General features: G+C 34.0%; 3 protein-coding genes across 7 annotated transcripts; all 3 read left to right on the top strand.

The window, feature by feature from the left end:
* The first annotated feature begins 301 nt into the window (after nt 1–301).
* LOC114178827 lies at nt 302–9,611 on the top strand. Of its 3 annotated transcripts, XR_003603388.1 has the most exons (13): nt 303–1,516; nt 1,683–1,817; nt 1,953–2,097; nt 3,926–4,240; nt 4,596–4,821; nt 5,050–5,216; nt 5,302–5,412; nt 5,938–5,989; nt 6,125–6,234; nt 6,362–6,490; nt 6,911–7,000; nt 7,910–8,523; nt 8,598–9,611. XR_003603388.1 is itself a non-coding variant. In XM_028064940.1 (12 exons), exons 1-12 carry the CDS (start codon nt 357–359, stop codon nt 8,432–8,434), a joined length of 3,165 nt encoding a protein of 1,054 aa, XP_027920741.1. In that variant the 5' UTR covers nt 302–356; the 3' UTR covers nt 8,435–9,611. The 3 variants fall into 3 exon arrangements, 2 of the variants coding, with proteins under 2 accessions (XP_027920741.1, XP_027920742.1); XM_028064940.1 differs by having other exon boundaries at nt 302–1,516; nt 7,910–9,611; XM_028064941.1 differs by having other exon boundaries at nt 304–1,516; nt 3,926–4,228; nt 7,910–9,611.
* Nucleotides 9,612–11,481: 1,870 nt separating this feature from the next.
* On the top strand, nt 11,482–15,182 carry LOC114178463 (protein SUPPRESSOR OF GENE SILENCING 3-like). Its single transcript, XM_028064382.1, has 6 exons — nt 11,482–11,601; nt 12,633–13,634; nt 13,732–14,029; nt 14,140–14,384; nt 14,502–14,659; nt 14,810–15,182. Exons 2-6 carry the CDS (start codon nt 12,636–12,638, stop codon nt 15,033–15,035), a joined length of 1,926 nt encoding a protein of 641 aa, XP_027920183.1. The 5' UTR covers nt 11,482–11,601; nt 12,633–12,635; the 3' UTR covers nt 15,036–15,182.
* Nucleotides 15,183–15,736: 554 nt separating this feature from the next.
* LOC114179411 (VQ motif-containing protein 31-like) lies at nt 15,737–18,015 on the top strand. Of its 3 annotated transcripts, XM_028065748.1 has the most exons (4): nt 16,184–16,275; nt 16,355–16,440; nt 16,591–16,630; nt 17,357–18,015. In XM_028065748.1, exon 4 carries the CDS (start codon nt 17,359–17,361, stop codon nt 17,917–17,919), a length of 561 nt encoding a protein of 186 aa, XP_027921549.1. In that variant the 5' UTR covers nt 16,184–16,275; nt 16,355–16,440; nt 16,591–16,630; nt 17,357–17,358; the 3' UTR covers nt 17,920–18,015. The 3 variants fall into 3 exon arrangements, with proteins under 3 accessions (XP_027921548.1, XP_027921549.1, XP_027921551.1); XM_028065750.1 differs by lacking the exon at nt 16,591–16,630; XM_028065747.1 differs by lacking the exons at nt 16,355–16,440; nt 16,591–16,630 and having other exon boundaries at nt 15,737–16,275.
* The last annotated feature ends 837 nt before the right edge of the window (nt 18,016–18,852 follow it).

Consider the following 18,852-nt stretch of genomic DNA (forward strand, 5'->3'; position numbering starts at 1 on the left):
AAACATATCTATCAAGTGACTTTTCAACAATTTCATAATTTAATCCTCAGTACAATAAACGATTCTAGAAAACTTACTGTTGAAAATGTTTTACGGACAATTTTTTATTTTATTTTTTATTTTTAACTAAGTTAAAATTTTATTTTAGCCTAAAAAAAATATATTCATTTAGTAAATTATTGAATTTGGATGTATAACCCTAGCCCAAACCTAATCCCGTAATTTTCTTAAATCGAGTGTTTTGGAGGGAAAATAATGGGAGCGAAAAGTCGTTTTTCTTCATTTTTACAGTTACTTAAATTCCCACACTCCCTAATTTCAAATTTTTGTTCTCATTCTCCTCTTCCATTTCTTCAATGGAATCTTCCACCATGATCAACCCCAATTCCAATCACAAGAGACCCTTCGCGCACGATTTTTCTTCATCTTCTTCATTCGACAATAACCCCAAAACTATCTCACTCTTTGTAAGAAATTTCGATGTCGCTCTCCTTTCATCCACTCAAAACGGCGCCGTTTCGCCCTGCGACTTTATGCGCCTCCGCGCGGACCACCCGTACTCGATCGGGCGCCGCCCCCGCGACTGCAGCTTCGTCTTCCGCGACCGGCGAGTGAGCAAGCGCCACTGCCAACTCCTCTTCGATTCTTCCCTCCGCAAACTCTACATCCTCAACGGCGTTCTTTTGACCGACGACTGCACCGCCGCGTGGCGCCTTGTCCACGAGTTCAGAAAAAGGGCCAGGACGTCGTCTCACGAAAACAACGATGGCTTCGTGCTTCGAGAAGCTTCCAACGGGGTTTTCGTGAACGGCGTTGAGATGGAGAAGGGAACGGCGGTGGAATTATCGGTTGGAGATAGGGTTTCGTTGGTTTGTGGGAACCAGAACGGTTCGTGTGGGGTTGGGAACGGAGTTGGGTTTGTTGTTGAGAGAATTGATTTCGAAGGGTGTGATAGTGAAATTGATGGGTTGAAAACATTCTCGGAACACTCGCAGAGTGGGAAGAGGAGTAAGAGGGTTTTTGCACTGAAGGCTAATGTTTCAAGGTATGAGGGAGTTGTTGGGAGAGGAAGGTTTCTTCTCGATAGGTGCAGAGATATATTGCTTAGTAGTGATCCTGTGTTGTGTGTTGTGCGTGATGGATCTGTGTGTGCTCCTTGCAATACTGAGGTGCAGTCAAGGTTGGGATTATTTGGTGAAAGTAAAAGGATGGGTTTGGATGCAAAAGTTGGAGTTGATGTTGCTGATAATGTTCCAAATACAAAGGTGCTGTTAGATTCTGCAGGGAAGGATAATCTTGATCATTCTTCTGTTGGTGGTGACTGTCAGGGACAGCTTGGCAGTGGTAACGACAATGTTTATCCCCAGCCTGGCAAGAATTTTTACTTGAACCGCCTTGAATTTATGAACCATGGCTCCTCGGCGTGTCATCGGTCGATATCTCTTCCTGAACTATTTCATCCTTTGGAAAACATTTCAAGGATATTTATAGCAACGTTTACAAGTGACATAAAATGGTGTGATTACCTAAAATTTTTCAATGTACTGTTTTCCTTTCATATTGCTCCCTTTTTAAACCGTTTTTGTTTTTTGCTTGTGTTTCCTATTGTTGTATCTTTACTTGTGATTGATTATGTGTTTTAGATTGGCTGGAAATGTGTCCTAACTGAAGTGTCTTGTTAGGTTCTTGACATATTGCAAGATTCCTTTTCACCTTCCAGTTACGATTGCATGTCATAATACCGAGAGATGTTGGAGTTCAAAACCCGAGGAAAGAGTATCTGTGCCTTACCAGGATTATCCTAACCTAGTTGTAGTGTAAGTTTTTTTTTTCTTTTGATTTCTTTGAATTTTTTTTTTCGAGGGTGAGGGAGATATGTAGCTTAAATTACGCCCTTGCGATTCACTACTTTATTTCTCCTATTTGTGAATGTCTTTCTTGTTGGATATTAGGTATCCCCAATTCCCCGAAACCATAGCATTTGGTAATGACCGCAAGAGACAAGGGATTGCTTGCCATCATCCAAAGTTGATTGTTTTACAAAGAAAAGGTAGCATTCGAATTGTTATCACATCTGCTAATTTGGTGGAAAAGCAGGTATTCTAATAACCTAACTTTTAGTTATTGACATTGATACATGATTTTACCTGATAAATTGAAGAGAAAATGTGTTTTCGCTGTTCATTTGTTTACATTGTTTATTTAGACATCACATACCTGATAGCTTATTGCCTTCACAAGATGAAATGTTTCTAGCTTAGGAGTAGTAAGGTGTTCTGGTATCTATATTAACAAACAGTAAGAATAATAATACTGAAATATCATAATTTATGTAGTATTTGAATTATTATTACTTATACTGATTTGGTGCAAAACTCAGTAATACTTTTATACTCAGTGACTCTTTGATCGGAACTAAGCGACACTAGAATCAGAAACCTATGGAAGGTACACTATACAGTGACACTACAAGTATGCAGTGCTTAACAAAACCCCACAGTCTGCAGCTAGCAGCTCTTCTCCAAGATAGAAGCCTTCCTAACCTTCTCTCCTCAAAATTCTTTGCTCTTTCAAATCCTTCCCTTCCTTCCCATTTCGCTCTCCTATCATGCCAGAATACTCTTCTCCAACCGAGAGGAGTGCTAGGAGCATATTCTCTATCACATATCCTTATCGGTTAAAAATTATTGAAAACTACAAAAATAGGATTGAAACTCAATAAGATGTGAGACTCTAAAAAGTTGTGATTTCTAATGAATTTCATTAAACAAGATTATATCCACAAAATTGTGATTTGCAATAAATTTCAGCCAATAGTAGAGAGTGTTCCAAACACTATATCAGAGTGTGGTGTCGACATTTATTCTCCAACCATGGTTTCTGCCTTATGTTTTGTTATTACATCCATCATGCTTTCCCTTGACCAAATCCTTCATTGTCTTATTCTGTGACATCAAAACTATATTGATTCTCAAAACTAAAGAATTAATAGAACATAACGCACACATACGGGGGGACATATCCAGTCGGATGAGAGGAGTAGGTTTTGGGCATACAACCACATATGGATGGTGAAAATTGTTTAGCTAGTTTTAGTCTTAACCATCTCTTTCGATATTATATGGTTGAAATATACTCCTCTTGCTCACACCTCTCACCTGATGCCATATCAACCGGAGAGTATTTTCTCCCGAGGAAAATATATATTAGTTGTTGGGTCTTACCATGAATAGTCAAAGATTAAAAGACAAGTTCTGTGAATATTTTAAAAAGTCACATAGCTTTTAAGAAATTTTTAATTTTGACCATTCATGTATGATTGTACATTCCAACTTATCTATTCGTATTCTCAAATAAAAATGATTTTCTCACTAGATACATTCTCGCTATCTCTCTGGATACATACATATATGCATGTATGTATATGTATATAGTAACCCAATGACTATACTTCATCTTGTATTTACTGTCCTTTATATTTCATTATTCATTGACATATAAATATGTTCTTTTTTGGATCATTTTATACACTATAAAAACAGTGCAAAATTTGTTTGGAGCAATAATGTGAAATAATGAAATAATCAAAACATAAGAAGGCAGAAAAAAACTTTTATTGTCCACCACAATCAAATAAGTTAATTTACATGATACTTGTATACAAACATTGGAGGACTCAGAATTATTCTTGTAAAATGTTTAGATGTAAGACATCAACTACTGCATTTACCATAGTTTCCCTAGTTTAAACTTTGAAGCCTGTAATAGCAACATTTGTATCATGTAAAATTATGTGTATTAGCATTTTAATAGGTATCCTTAGTCATGCTGATTGTAGGTTTACAACTATTCCTTGTTTGTATGTCATTATTCACTAACATGGCAAAACTATTGATTAATTTTTCAATTTTTCATGGTTGTGTAGTGGAACAGTGTGACTAACACTATATGGTGGCAAGATTTCCCTCATGCTACTTCTGTTGATTTTTCATCGCTTTTCCAAAAAATTGGCAATGCTGACATTCATCAATCAAAATGTGATTTTGCTGCTCAATTGGCTGGGTTTATGGCATCTCTTGTTATTAATGTACCCAGTCAGGCTCACTGGATTACACAGCTGACAAAATATGACTTTGGAGGCGCTACAGGACATCTTGTTGCTTCAGTACCTGGAATTCACTTTTATAGAACTTCTGTTTTGTCAGAATCTTTTCAGGCCTCTCCTGTTGTAAGTACTCAAGTATGTCATTCAATGATATTGCTTCTTTCAGCACTGGTTGACTGCCCTTGCCACTGCCTCTGTATTTATTTTTTGATATAAAGTATCATTTTTGTTCTTTTAAATTTAATATTTGCGAACTATATCCACCTAGCTTGGGTTGGAATGTTATACCCTTAAACGCCGACTTATGGTTAAGGTGATGCTAGTAGGATATCTTGGTTTAATATTGAATTCCAGCACTAATATTGTTAGCCATGTGATCATTTGGTGACTTTGGTGAAGCTACTTCTTCTATGGATTCTTTGACTACAATTTATACTCTGAAAGATGCTAATTTCTGTTCATATTTTTTTTTTTCTTTTCTGTTTTGAAGTTTCTTGGTTCAGTTGTGGCATCTGTGGTTGGTGTGAGCCATCTTTTCCGCACTGTAGTGGACTCAAACAGTGCTAGACTAAAATCACTGGCTTCATTCCTTGGAAAGTCCTGTAAGAATGCTTATGGGAAGTTGGAGATTGTTTTAAGAAGAAAGCCCATTGCGTCTGTTGATGAAAATGCTGTTATTGTTCTTGTTCCCAATCCTGATCAAGCTTTTGAGGGAGGTAAAAGCTACGTGACATGTGAATTCCTTTTGCATTATATTTACATTCGATTCTCCATTCATCTCAGGATTTTCAAATTAATTTTTTATTCTGTTTTTCTTAAATGTGTTTTGAACTTTCGTTATATTGTTATTGTTGTTTTGGACATGCCTGTATAGCGGGTGGATAGGGTTTTCATATTTTCAGGCTACCCATAATAATATCGATTGTTTTTGTTCCTTTCGGTAGACTGTGTTCAACTTGGTTTTCTGCCTAGAGATGTTGCAAAATGGGTTTCTCCTCTTTGGGATGCCGGATTCTTCACGTTTTCTGGATATGTTTGTGCAAAAGAGGCACTTGCTGCTGCCATGGGAGAAAACTCTAAGAAAGTTCAACTAATACTAAATGTCTCAGAGGTGTGTTGGATGTGTCTTCGAGAGGATTACTTGTTGGTTGCCTTCATTTATGTTACATGATTTTTGAGGCATTGTAACTTTGCAGGGGCACTATTTTAAAGATATGTCAAAGATGATGCAATCCGAACATATGGTGGCCTTTTGCTCACTCATTGCTTCCACTGAAAGATGTTATGGACTTTGGAGACTACAAGAGGTAAGTGGTGCCGGACCAGGAAGATCTTTTTGCATTGATTGTATTAAGATGTTCCACATTCAATATGAAATTGGCCAAAATGCCCCATATAAGACTTGTACAATCTTCTCTATTGAGCTACTTTCTTAATGAAGTTAGGCTTAACTCATTTCTGAGATGGTATGGGAGCCTATCTAATCTCTATGGTAGGCAACATGTAAGTTTAACTATTCAAATGTCTAGTTTTGGTTGTGAAGGATAGGTTTTAAGATGTCTCATTGGCTAGGCATATGGCGGAAATATTTCTTATAAGGCTTGTTATTTCTAATTTCTAATAGATCGAGATAGTCACACTTAGTTTACCGTTGAAATTAAGGTTAAGTTTGATTTCTTTTTCTACTTTTGTTATCTTGAAGTATAGTTACGAGTTTCTCTTTCTTTGTCACTCAAACATTCTTGATTTTGCATGTAAATGACGATGTTTATGCTATAAATAATTTTGAAAGATCCAGTTATGAATAATTATTATTACTTTTTTTCTACCAGATTCTAAATCGATACAAATGGCCCGAAGCATTAAAGTCTGAAATTATTTGCAGTAAGTGTTTTTTTTTTAATATTATTGAGTACAATGCCAACCCTACTAATTACAGGTCAAAATCGATAAGATGACCTCGTCGTTCTGTTTTCAATCTTCTGGACAATATTGTTTGACTCCTTTTCTGTCCATTAGGTGCATCTTCTATTGGTTCATCCATCAATTCAAAATTTCTTGCTGCTTTCTCGTCTGCTGTCGGGAAGAAATCATTGCAACATTTTGACTCTGAAGAGTCTGATCCTGAAGTAATCCGAAGGCCTTTGCTCTTTCATTAGATTCCCTTGAATTTTTTTTTTACATCTTTTCTACAAGAGGCATGATTTGTTTAGATTGTTCTTTTTTTAATTCAATAGTTTAATGATGGTTTGACAGTGGGGCTGCTGGAGTGCTAGTGAAGAACTAAAGAATCCTTCTGTTAGGATTCTATTTCCCACTATTGAAAGAGTGAAGAATGCTTACAATGGGATTTTGCCTTCAAGATATATCCTTTGCTTCACAGAGGTGATATGATTTTCTTTATGCTAGATTCCTTGGGTAACCTTGTGACAAGATCACGGGGAGAGACAGCCACACACTCATTCATACAAAGATTGCATGGGACAATTTGTAGGTCCCTATTTAGGATAAGTTAATCTCGCTTAACATGTGTAAAACACATTTTCAAAGGGTTATTTTAAAGGAATATATTGAGTCAGCGAATACGCTCCCCTTCCCTAACCATTTTCAAATGGTTAGTATTGAAACTTTTTCATCACAAATGTGAATACCATTTAGTTCGTGACCGTTTTATTGGTATTATCTCTTTTTTAAGAAATTGTTTTCAAAGTTATCTTCGGAAGGGGTAAAGTTTTGACTTGGTTTGTATAAATAAATTGTAATTATGTGTGAACAATGCATAATCGATTCTCTACTTTTGAACAGAAAACATGGCAAAGGTTGAAGACTTTAGATATACTTCGTGATGCTATTCCTCATCCGCCTGAAAGAATAGGGCATCCAATGCATATTAAGGTAAATTACTTCATATGGATTTATATTGATGTATCATGTATGTATTCTTGTTATGGAAAATATTCTCAAGTTAAATAGTTGCTGTACGCATTTATTCTTCCTGTGTTAAGGAAAAGTTGAGTTTGAGGGATTCGGGTACCTCTTTCCTCTTTGTGTCCTGTCATTCCCCATCTCTAGTTTTGATAGGGAAATTGGCAACTAATAATTCTTCAATCGGAATTAGAATGGGTTCAAATTGATGAACACGCTTAGGTTATTTGAATGGGTTTCACATTTTATGAGTACAACAATTAAAGGATTTCTAGTTTAGGCACTTCCCGGGTGCAGTTTGTCGATCTCATTTTAATCTTTAAAGTGTTAGTTTACATGCAATAACGGTGGTATCAATGAGCTTGCTATGAAGCTATAATTTATCCAATCCGTGAATCATTTATTTATTTTTGTTTGATTTCATCTGAGTGCAGTATTTATTATGCTAGATTTTTGGCTTCTTTTGTTGTGATGATCAGTGTTCTGGAGCTTTCCTGCCATTTATTTTCCTATTGTAAGTGCACCAGTTCTTCGTATTTGAACATGGCACTCATGTTTCTATGGAAAATGACAGCATTATCTGTCTGTAGGATGAGCTTTTGTCATGTCTTTTGTATTCTATTGCACAATATCAATGGCTTGCTTTCGATGCATTTTTACTCTATTTGTGTGAACAAGATTTCAGAGACCCCTTGTATGAATTGTACTCATTCATATGGTTGTCACCGAGTTCCTACATTAATCTATTTTTCAGATACTAAATACATATAGGATTTGACTTGAGTGATTAGCTTCTCAATTACTAAACCAATCTCTGCTTTTCCTCCCCACATAACAAATGTATGTTTGAAGTGATTTCATTGAAATTGGTTTGCGCAGGTGGTGCGTAGATGCTTCTGGTCTGGGAGGGATGCACCTTCCGTTGGTTGGGTATACTGTGGGTCTCATAATTTTAGTGCTGCTGCCTGGGGGCGACAGATTTCAAACCCATTTAGGATAAAAGCTGAAGGACCTAAAAAGGAGGACCCTTCTGTGAATTGTGGGCTTCACATTTGCAATTATGAACTTGGGATTATATTTACTTTTCCTCCTACAGAAAATAATGGTCGTCCTAAAGTTAAAAGCACAGAATTAAAGGATATAATTCTGCCGTTTGTTGTGCCTGCTCCTAAATATGGATCTAGTGATCGGCCAGCTACAAAGCAGGCTATGAGGGAGGTTATGGTTGAACTTGCTGAGCGAGAGAACGAGAAACGTACAGAAGAAGAAATGATGGAAGAGCTTGATGATGAAGAGGAATTTGTCGAGCTTCCAGAAGAACTGGAAGCAACCAATTATGTTGAACAGGAGAAGGAAGAGGAGAAGGAATATGCTGATATACTCTGGAGTCAGGTCGATTCATAGCAGTTGAGCTTCTGCAAGGAGCTACATTGGGAGCAAGAAAAAGTGATTATGGAGCTGTCAATAAGAGCATTTTATACAAAATCTTTAAGGTAAAAAATTGATTATAAAGAAACATGTGAACTATTTTTGACTTGTAATTCTTGCTTCGGGTCGTAAAATGTAGGCGACACTTGGATATAAATAGTAGCAGATATTCAACTTGCAAAGAGCGAAGCCGTTGAACTTTCAAAAGAAAGTGATTAGGAACACTCATCCTGGGTTGATTAAGTTTGGAGTAGAAAGTGGTATTTCGGATCTCTCGTGGTTCAGCCCATTTTAGACTTGATGGATTACTTAACCACTTTATAGCCCCAGGTCCCTTTCTTAGGTGGTGGATCCAACTCAATGTGGGTTTCTTAAGTAAAGATGGAAGATGGATTGATGGAGCAACTGTATCATTTCTTATAGTTCCAAGGATTCAAGTAAAGGATTTGAAAGTGGTGGCTAATCGTCAGGCAATAACCTTACGAATGAAATAATCCCAAGAAAATTGAAGCCATGGCCACCAGTCATGATTAGATGAAAATTATGTAAATTGTAAGTTTTGTGGGTGTGTTTCAGCGTATAATGGATTCCAGGCTGGCTTCAAGTTTCTCAACATGAATAGTTCAATAACAGGAATACCATTCTGTTGTTCAACTTGGGTTGGGGAAACGGTACTTGCAAAATCTTTGGCAGCATCAACATTCTACGTTGGATCAGTAAGGCATTATGTTGTACAATGTTTTAGCATTAATATCGAGTTCCGATACATTCTCTTTGACAAGAAACTTAAGAAAACGATGCGATCATCTCTTTGATTACAAGATCAATTGGTGTGTATTCCTATTTATGATGCAGCGGAGTGAAATGAGAGCTGTACCAGTAGACTCCGTTGTTCTGCTACCTCTGCAGCAGAGAAATTCAGGTGCAAATTCACTGTAACCATTCTTTTCCCCGTTTGATACTCTATGGAACCATTCTTTGGGAGTATTTATTCCCTATTTTTTATTTGTTAACTAGATAGGAATATATGCTCCAATCACGAGGGAATAAACATGTATATATGATCACTACTGGTATTTGGTAGGTGTAAGTGTAATTCATTTCTTATTCTTTTCACAATTTTCTAATTATATTTAAGACACTGATTTTACAATTCAGTTCTGGAGTTCAGATTCTTTATTAAATTTTTTGTATTTTTCTTTTGCTGAATATTAAAATTATATTATATTAATATTTTAAATATTTTTTTAATATATTTTAAAACGTCAATATTAAGACATAATAATGGAACAGAAAAAAAAAACTAGCAGAAAATCTAAATTTTTAGTTTTGCTGCCCATGTAAAATGCTTTTACATTAATTTATTTTATATTAAATTAAATTATAGTAAAAATCTGTGTATATAGATGTATGATGTGATGATTAGATGACGTGTTATATCGTCATAACTTTCTTGTATTCGGTTGTCAGATTTGAGATTATGTATGGAACATGTTTCGTGACAAAAAAATGGTCACAACTTCTCTTTTCATTAATTACACTTATTTTTTATTATTTTTACATAACGTTCATGGTTTTGACGCATACATTGGAAAGTCAATTAATAATTTCAATTTTATAAAACTATTATGTAATAACTTTCTCATATATATATATATATTAATTATTTATTTATTTCTAACGTATTATATGGAGTATTAACTAAAGGTTGTTCTGAAAAAAAAGTTAATGTAACATTACCTTTTGTAAAATGATAGCTAATTTAAAATATTATTGCTATATTATAAAATTGATATTTGAAATGTATTATACTCAGTCGATAAATAAATAGTTGGATGGTTAGTTATAACATTAGTTTAATATAATTAGAGATTTATTTCTATATATATAATTATAAGAAAATAGGAAAATGGCTAACTCTATTTTAAGGCATTTTTAGGATGTAAAACGGCATTATTAAAAAACAAAAAATAGTTCAAACTCTTTAGAGATTAATGTACAAATAAACATGTTTTAAGATATTTAACAAAGTCTCAACATTAGGATGTATTGTTTAAATGTGGGATTAGACGATCTACATTTATATCTAGACTAGTCTATACAGTATAGACTATTCAAACTTTAATTAAAGTTAAATGTTTATGGTTACGTATTGTTTGTAATTTTCTATGTTGTTTTTAAGCATTTACAATGAAATAATATATTGTCAAAAATAAAATAAGATAATTGGATCCATAATTAGAAGACACACTTTGAACTTCATTATCCTTATTTTAATTAAGAAACTCTAACTTAAATTTTATACTTGTTTATCTTTGACTTTGCAGGTTTTAATATCTTTTCACTAATCCTGTGATTGTATATATGTGTAAAGAGATTAAAAAAAAAACATACTTAGAGAAATAAGTAAAAATAATGTTTGAATATTTGACTAGAAATCCTATAAAGATTACTTATTGTATAAATTGATCTCTATAAAATAGAGGTTTCCAAAAACTATACCTAGATATCAGCTGATATTTTGTTTTTCTCTTTTTTATTTTTTCCAAATGAAGAAATTTTCTATCTATCAAAATATATATCTTTTAAAGAAAGAAGTGTATTAATGTTAAAAGTTTTTTAAAAAGCACACTTCACCTAATTTCTTGTGTCTTTATGGCTAACAAGTACACTATTTTATGACTTTATAACAAGTTCTTATATAATTTTAAAATTTTAATTCCTTAATGAATACCTTAAAACAGCAGTTAACACAATTGTAAAAATATAAACGGTTAATTAATTAAAATTATCATGAACAAGGTTTTTAAAACAACAATATTAAATTAATAATATTGTCGCACTCTATTACTAGAGTACAAAGCATAGAAAACTTAAGTGTAATAACTAAATAAACAGGTAATAGCAGCATAAAATGCAATCTGATATAACAGGTAATAGATAGATTCCGTAGATGATTGGGTGGATCTGACAGCGTTGAAATTTATGACGCACGTGAAAACTTCCGAAAAATAAAATTTGATAAAAATTTAAAGTCCGAAAACACAACAACATATGAGAGAAGATTGCGAGTCAACTTTAAGTTCACTTAGCTCTTCTGTTCTTCTTCCAACAACCTGCGATCCTTCTGATCTGAGTCTGAGGTACCATCTTCTTTCTTCTTCTCCAACCTTCTCTTTCTCTCTTAATCCGTTTTCCTTTTCACTTTTCCTTTTCTTCTTCTTCTACATGAGTTACCTGATACTGATATATCTGTATAGTAACCAATTTAAGCAGAAAAGAATCATCTTTCATTCATGGATCAGAAACGTCAGTTCCATACTGAGAACAGAAAGATACAACTAACTTTCCCATACCCGACAAACTGAATGTAACTGAAAATAGGCCATTTATGCACTTAATTAGACAAACTTCAAATTTACCTGCTCATTTACTGCTATTCTTAAGAAAAACCTCTCCTGTTGTTTCTATAATAAAAAAACTCTCGATTTAGTTTTGTATATGTCATTTTTAATCCTTTTATTTATCACAAGTGGAAGAAGAGATTAAAACAGTACGAGTAAAGAGTAAAATATGATGTTTTAAGTATAAGTACTGCAAAGATTTCTTTTTTATAGTATAGGATCAACTGTACTTAAATCATCAGAGAAAATTAGTTTTCTGAATGTTATAATAATCATCTTAAAATTATAGCAGTAATTATTTTCTATTTATTGTAAATGCATTTACTTTATTGCTGATGGATATGTTTCATAAAGTATTTTAAACTGACAACAAACAACTAATGTACACGAATTTGATTCTATTTTTTCTCGATGAAACATTATTTTAATGGTTGGAATTGAGGCCAATGGTTAACCCCTTTAATGGGGGGATTATTGCTTATAGTGTATATCAGTATTGCTTTATCTGTCAAGATAACTGCACTTGAAAGTAACCAACATGGTGCATGGTGTGTCACTCTAACTAATCATTCTGATTCGGTGAATTAAACTGCTATAACTAATCTGTGTTCGTATGTGGTATTATATATTATAATACTAGAAAACTTAATCAAGCTGAAAACAAATGAAAATCTTTGTTGGGAATCGTGTGTTTTATACTATCATTATTTGTTTAATATGAATTCTATGTTTTTGTGGACGATTGACGAGGTACAACAATTGTGTTCCAGAAAATGAGTTCAAAAAGAGGTGGGAGATCTTCCACTGTGGCAACCAATGGTGATTCTTCTTCCAAAGGGAAAAATGCATCAGAGTCTCTTCCAAAAGTTGAGCAATTGAGTCATGATGTTAACCTTCAGTCAGGAGAAGATGATGGTGAGTGGGTGGTGTATTCAAGGAAATCCAAGAATAGAGCCAAAAGCAGTGCTGCAAAACCATGGAGTCCTCCGGTTTCTGGGTATGATGGAGGAGTTGGAAGGGCTTCTGGTTCTGCAACTGGAACTGGAACTGGAAATGGAAATCCTTGGCATTCCAAAAATGCTAACTTTAGAAGAACTGCAGAAGGAAATGCAAGGACCCAGTTAAATGCAAGTAAATCTGACAGCAGCAATGTGATTTCTAGCACATTAATTCGACCTCCCTTGGAGCATGGGTGGAATTGGCAATCCAGAAGTGGTTCCATGCAGCAACGGGGTGATGATAGCATGGTAAAGGATGAGATTAGAGAAGAATCCCCTGTGAAGAATGATGGTGTTGATGAAGAGGGGGAGGAGGGATTTGATGCAATGGAAGATACTGATGAGGATCTAATGAGTGATGACTATGATTCTGATGCTAGTCAAAAGAGCCATGAGACTCGTAAGAAGAACAAATGGTTTAAGGTTTTCTTCGAGAATTTTGATAGCCTAACAATTGATAAGATTAACGAACCAGAAAGACAGTGGCACTGTCCGGCTTGTCGAGGTGGTCCTGGTGCCATTGATTGGTACAGAGGGCTTCAGCCTCTGATTACTCATGCCAAAACAAAAGGGTCAAAAAGGGTGAAGATCCACAGGGAGTTTGCAGAGCTTTTGGATGAGGAATTGCTCAGAAGAGGCACTGCAGTAATTCCACCAGGGGAAGTGTTTGGTATGTGGAAAGGCTTGAAAGATGAGGACAAAGATCATGAAATCGTTTGGCCTCCAATGGTTGTCGTTCAGAACACAAGACTAGAACAGGATGAAAATGACAAGGTATTGTTTTTATGTTAACCTCTTGTGATCATCAGTTACTTTTCCTGAAGTGGTTCTGGGTTTTGTGTTACATGTTTATTTTTTTCTTGATATGCAGTGGCTAGGTATGGGAAACCAAGAGCTTCTTAATTATTTCAGCACTTACGATGCTGTGAAAGCTCGACACTCTTATGGCCCCCATGGTCATCGAGGGTTGAGTGTTTTGATATTTGAAGCCTCAGCTATAGGTTATCTCGAGGCTGAGCGTCTTCACAAACACTTTGCAGAACAAGGAACTGACAGAGATGCCTGGTTTAGCCACCACCGGAGATTATTTCTCCCTGGTGGCCGGAGACAGCTCTATGGCTACATGGCAGTAAAAGAAGACCTGGACATTTTCAACAGACACTGCCAAGGTTTCTTTTTTAGTTCTTTTCCTTAATCTTTTTCTGGTTTTTGATGTCTTCTATGGAGACAGCATGTTGACTTTTATCTGGGGTGTCTTTTTATGTAAAATTGTGTTCAGGTAAATCTAGACTGAAATATGACATGAGATCATACCAGGATATGGTCGTAAACCAACTTCGGCAAATGAGTGAGGACAACCAGCTACTTGTTTATTTGAAGGACAGGGATGTCAGAAAACAAAAACAAACAAAAGCTCTCGAAGAATCCTTGGATATAGTGACCGAGAAGCTGCGAAGGACAATGGAGGAAAATCGCATTGTGAGGTTGAGAACTAAAATGCAACACGAAGAGAACAAGGAAGAGGTAACTGTTGGCAGTCAGTGACAAACTGTTTGATGGTTTATACTGTTTTCTTTTCTAGCTTATGAAACATTTCTTCTTTTTTTCTTGGTATCTTCTGATACTTTGTGTGAATGAAAGATGTACATGCAAGAACAATTTTTCAAGGAGCAGATCAGAATCATTCACGATTCAAGGGCTGCAAAGGAAGAAGAGTTTGAGAGGATGCAGCAGGAGAAACGTGAGAAGGTGAAGCCATTATGTTCCAGCCCCTTAAATGAAGAGGAAGGGAGAGTCAAGTAAGGACTAATTCTTGTGCATTATTTCAACCAAACCAAATTTCATTAAGAGATGTAAATACATATATAAGACAATGTTGGTGAGTTGTTAAGGTTGTGCAGTTGTAGTATTTAAATTTGTCTTTTGATTTTGGTTTGTTTGGATGATAGGGTTGATGAATATCTAAAATTTGTTGAGTTTCAAGATAAAGAAATGGAAAACTTTGTTGCTGAAGAGGAGAAACTTCGAGAAGCTCATAAAGAGAATGTTGCTGCAATGATGCGGAGGCACTGGGAGGAAAAGGTGGAGTTGGAGGAAAGTTTTAACAAGGGACTATCTAAGCTCATGGAAAAGTATTCACTTTCTCACCCAGAAACCAAGTTCAATGGTATCTGATGATAGGGTGTGTTGCACATAGCAGAAAAAGAGAGGATAAATACAGAAAAATAAACAAAAGATAAATGATTAGAGTGATTGTTCTGAGTCGAAGAAGGAAGAGCCATAAATCAGAAATTTAGTTCTTGAAGACAAGGACATTGCATATTCTCTCTTCTTTTATTACTGATTTTATATGTCTTGTTTAAATTTTCTCTAACACAGAACACACTTAGGTCAAAATGGTATATATTTACTATATATAATCTTTAATATTTTTTCTTTACAAATTAATTTGAAAATTAAAACAGAATTAGAGAAAACAATCAGATTAAAAAAATGAGAGGGATTGAAAAATGAAAGATGATGCTCTAACTTCATATTTAAGTTCCAACGATTAATCAATTCAATTATTTAATTTAATTGAATAAACATTGTATAATCAGAAAAAATATGAATCAAACCAAAATATGTTAATTTAATTTTTAAAATCAGAAATAAAAATTACGAAGAGTTAAGTTAAAAATGTATAATTTATTGTAACTAGAATAAGAAAATAATATATAAAAAAGGTTAAGAAAAAAAAATACACAAATGTCAAATTAAAAAAATAAAAAAATTAAACAATTATGTATATTGATCTCAATCTATTATAATTTAAAAAAATGAAAATAGAATATCTTTAAAATGTTTTAAATGTACAATAAAATATGAATGTATCTATATATATGTGATTGTGCAATATCAACTTCTTCATGTGACTGATTTTATGTATAACACCAAATTTAGATGAAGTGGAATACACCACTTAGGTTATCAATGGCTTTTGTGATGGAAATCAAAAGTCTTACATTATATATAAAGGAAAGTTAAGTAGTATATATAAATAAGAAAAACCCAAAAAATTTAAGATTTTCATGCTCTCATATTGTTGATTCAGTACCTATTAATGAAGATCTTCTAAAGGTTGTATTGTATTCAACAATGTAATAAATATTGTATTTTTTTTCTTTCACCAGTTAATATTTATGTTTGTTGTTGTGTTTTTCCCTAGAGAAGCAAGTTCCTCGTGTAAGAAATATAATGTGATGGCATTTTCAAATTACAGCAAGAAATTGTATTTATTGTTTCATAGTTTCATTTTAACGTAGTTGTGATTTGGTAGGTTGTAACCAATTTAAGAAGAATTTGGCAGATAAGAAAGATGAGAAAAGAAATGGTTGTGGACAGATGATGGTATACGACAGGTATCTTAAAAAAGGTAAAAATACTCAAGTTGTCTCTCTTAAGAATCATTGTTTTTTCTTCGAATTTGAGTTAAGATAATCCATTTTTGGCAGTAACTAGAAGGAAAGTGATAGGGTAGATTGCCCTTTACAACAGGTAGTTGATGTGGCAAAGCTAATACTATGACTACTTTTCTGAGGTCAGAGATTCTCTGTCTCAACTCTTTTCCAACCTTTGTACCAGAAATCTTTAACTACACTCACTTCCATTTCCCCTCTCTTCCACACTTTTTATTCTTCCTCTTCCTTTTCCTTTCTCTCTCAACTCATTCTCTTCTCTGCACATTCAGACACAACAACAACGCAACACCATCGTTTTTCTTACCTTAGGTAGGCCACAACATCTTCTTATGATTTCAAGTTTGACATGTCTTGTTTTATTCATGAAACCTCTGTTAATTGTTATAACTCTTAAGAGTTTCAATCGGTGTCATTCTTTCATTTTTGTATAGATAGTTTCTTGAAGTTTTATGGAATGCCTTTTTTCAAGCTGGATCCATATAGAAAACCTCAAAAGAACATTATTTGTGAGTTACCTGTTTGAAGGTAAAAAATGTCACGTTAGAGTAAAAGAAAAAAAACAGGCAAGTCCAATTCTAAGACCTTAATAGTGTTATGAGGTGCAAAATCTGATCCACATCCTATTATAAGAAAAACACAGTTCAGCATGGTTTTGAGGGTTGATTCGATAAATGCCAACCCTCCACCTAGAACATTATTGAGGGACATTTGTATGTTGTGGAGTTTCACATACATGTCCCGTGTTTATGGACACAGCTCCTAGGAAACCTTCTTTAACTCGTTAACCTTATCCCATTCCCAGAATTATTTGATATGACATGCTTTGGACAGAACACAAAACATTTGGTTTTCTCATTCTCCAAGGAGATGTGGGTCATCACGAATCATCAATTATTTAACTCTGCATATTTTCACACTGTCTATCCCTGGATCTCAAATCATATATACATATACCACACGTAACAACGCAGTGAAAAGTGCATATACATGATAATATGCTAAGTGATTGTAATTGTTCTCATTGTGAAAGTGTAGTGATGAGAATGGAGAAGGCAACGATCCATGGTGCAGCATCAGATTGCAGGCCACTGACCACCTTTGTTCAGACAAACTCAGATGCATTCAGGGAAGTGGTACAACGTTTGACAGGTCCATCGGAACCAAAAGTAGGAGAGTCTGCAAAGGTTTCGACCATGAAAAGGACAACCTCAAAACTCCATGAGAGAAGGAAATCCATGAAGCCAAAGCTTGAGATTGTGAAACCCATTTTGCATTTCAAAACAGGTGCATGTTCTTCACCCTCTAAGTCATCAAAAAGTTGTAGCTTTCCTCCGAGTCCTGGATCAGGAAGTTCAAGCCTTCTTCATAGCCCCACCACCCCTTCGACCTTGTTCTCCCATTTGAGCATTATGGAGAATGAAAAGAAACAAGAGTCGGTGATGCATGAATTGAACACAGAAGAAGAAGAGAAAGCTATCAGAGAAAGGAGATTTTATTTGCATCCATCACCACGTGCAAAACCAGGTTACAGTGACCCAGAATTACTTATTTTGTTTCCTCTGGCCTCTGCTAAACCATGTGAGAAACTAGAATTTTGACCATTCTCACATTCTACTCTGTTATCTTCACCATCATTACCAGATACCAATATTTAATTCATATAATTTTTAATCAAAATTATGCTTTTTAATTCATATGATTTATATTTAATTGATTCCATCCAGTTCATTTAAATCAAGCATATTAAGTTGGGGCTGTTAAACTTCCTATACTTCATAATTTTTTGGATGGAATCTCATTTATTTTGAAATAGACTTTCTAAGATTTAAAAAAGTTATTTCAAAATAGATTGAAGGTAATAAAAAAAAAGATGTAAAAAGAAACGTATTAAAACTAGATAACATGAAAGTTTGTTCAACTATGTATTCGATTCAATCCATTTAGCCCGTGGATTATAAGATTAGATTAAAAAAATTACATGACCATCATAGATTATTTATTTTTTCAAATATATAATTTTATATTCGTTACCTTTTTTTTGGTTTTTATAATTTTCGCGACCTATGGTAGTTTTTTTTTCTTATGATACATAATGATGAAAATTAAATATTTATATCAATTTACTATTTAAAGTTAATTAGTAAAACTATAAAAATGTATCCATAGAAAACAGTTATAAAAATAAATAAATTTTACTATTTTTTATATTTTTATGGTGGGTAATTTATTGTCTAGATAGTCGGTCAAATTAGTAAAGTAAGATTAATTGATTTTAAAAGAGAAAAACAATAAAAAAATACATAAAAAAATAGTTACTAAAAAGTAACTATTAGTATTACTGAAATTAATAACTAAAGATATGGATTCTAGACCGGTAAAGAGAGGTTAACCCAATTTTAAAATTATTAAAAATTCATTTAAATTTTTAAAATCACCAATTTTACTCAACTTAATCTTTATGTATATTATTTATATAAATATTTCGTGATTTATACTCCATCCACTACTAAAAAAACTCATATTTCATATCA

This window comes from Vigna unguiculata, chromosome 3 (assembly GCF_004118075.2).
Source record: "Vigna unguiculata cultivar IT97K-499-35 chromosome 3, ASM411807v1, whole genome shotgun sequence".
NCBI classification, from domain to species: Eukaryota; Viridiplantae; Streptophyta; class Magnoliopsida; order Fabales; family Fabaceae; genus Vigna; species Vigna unguiculata.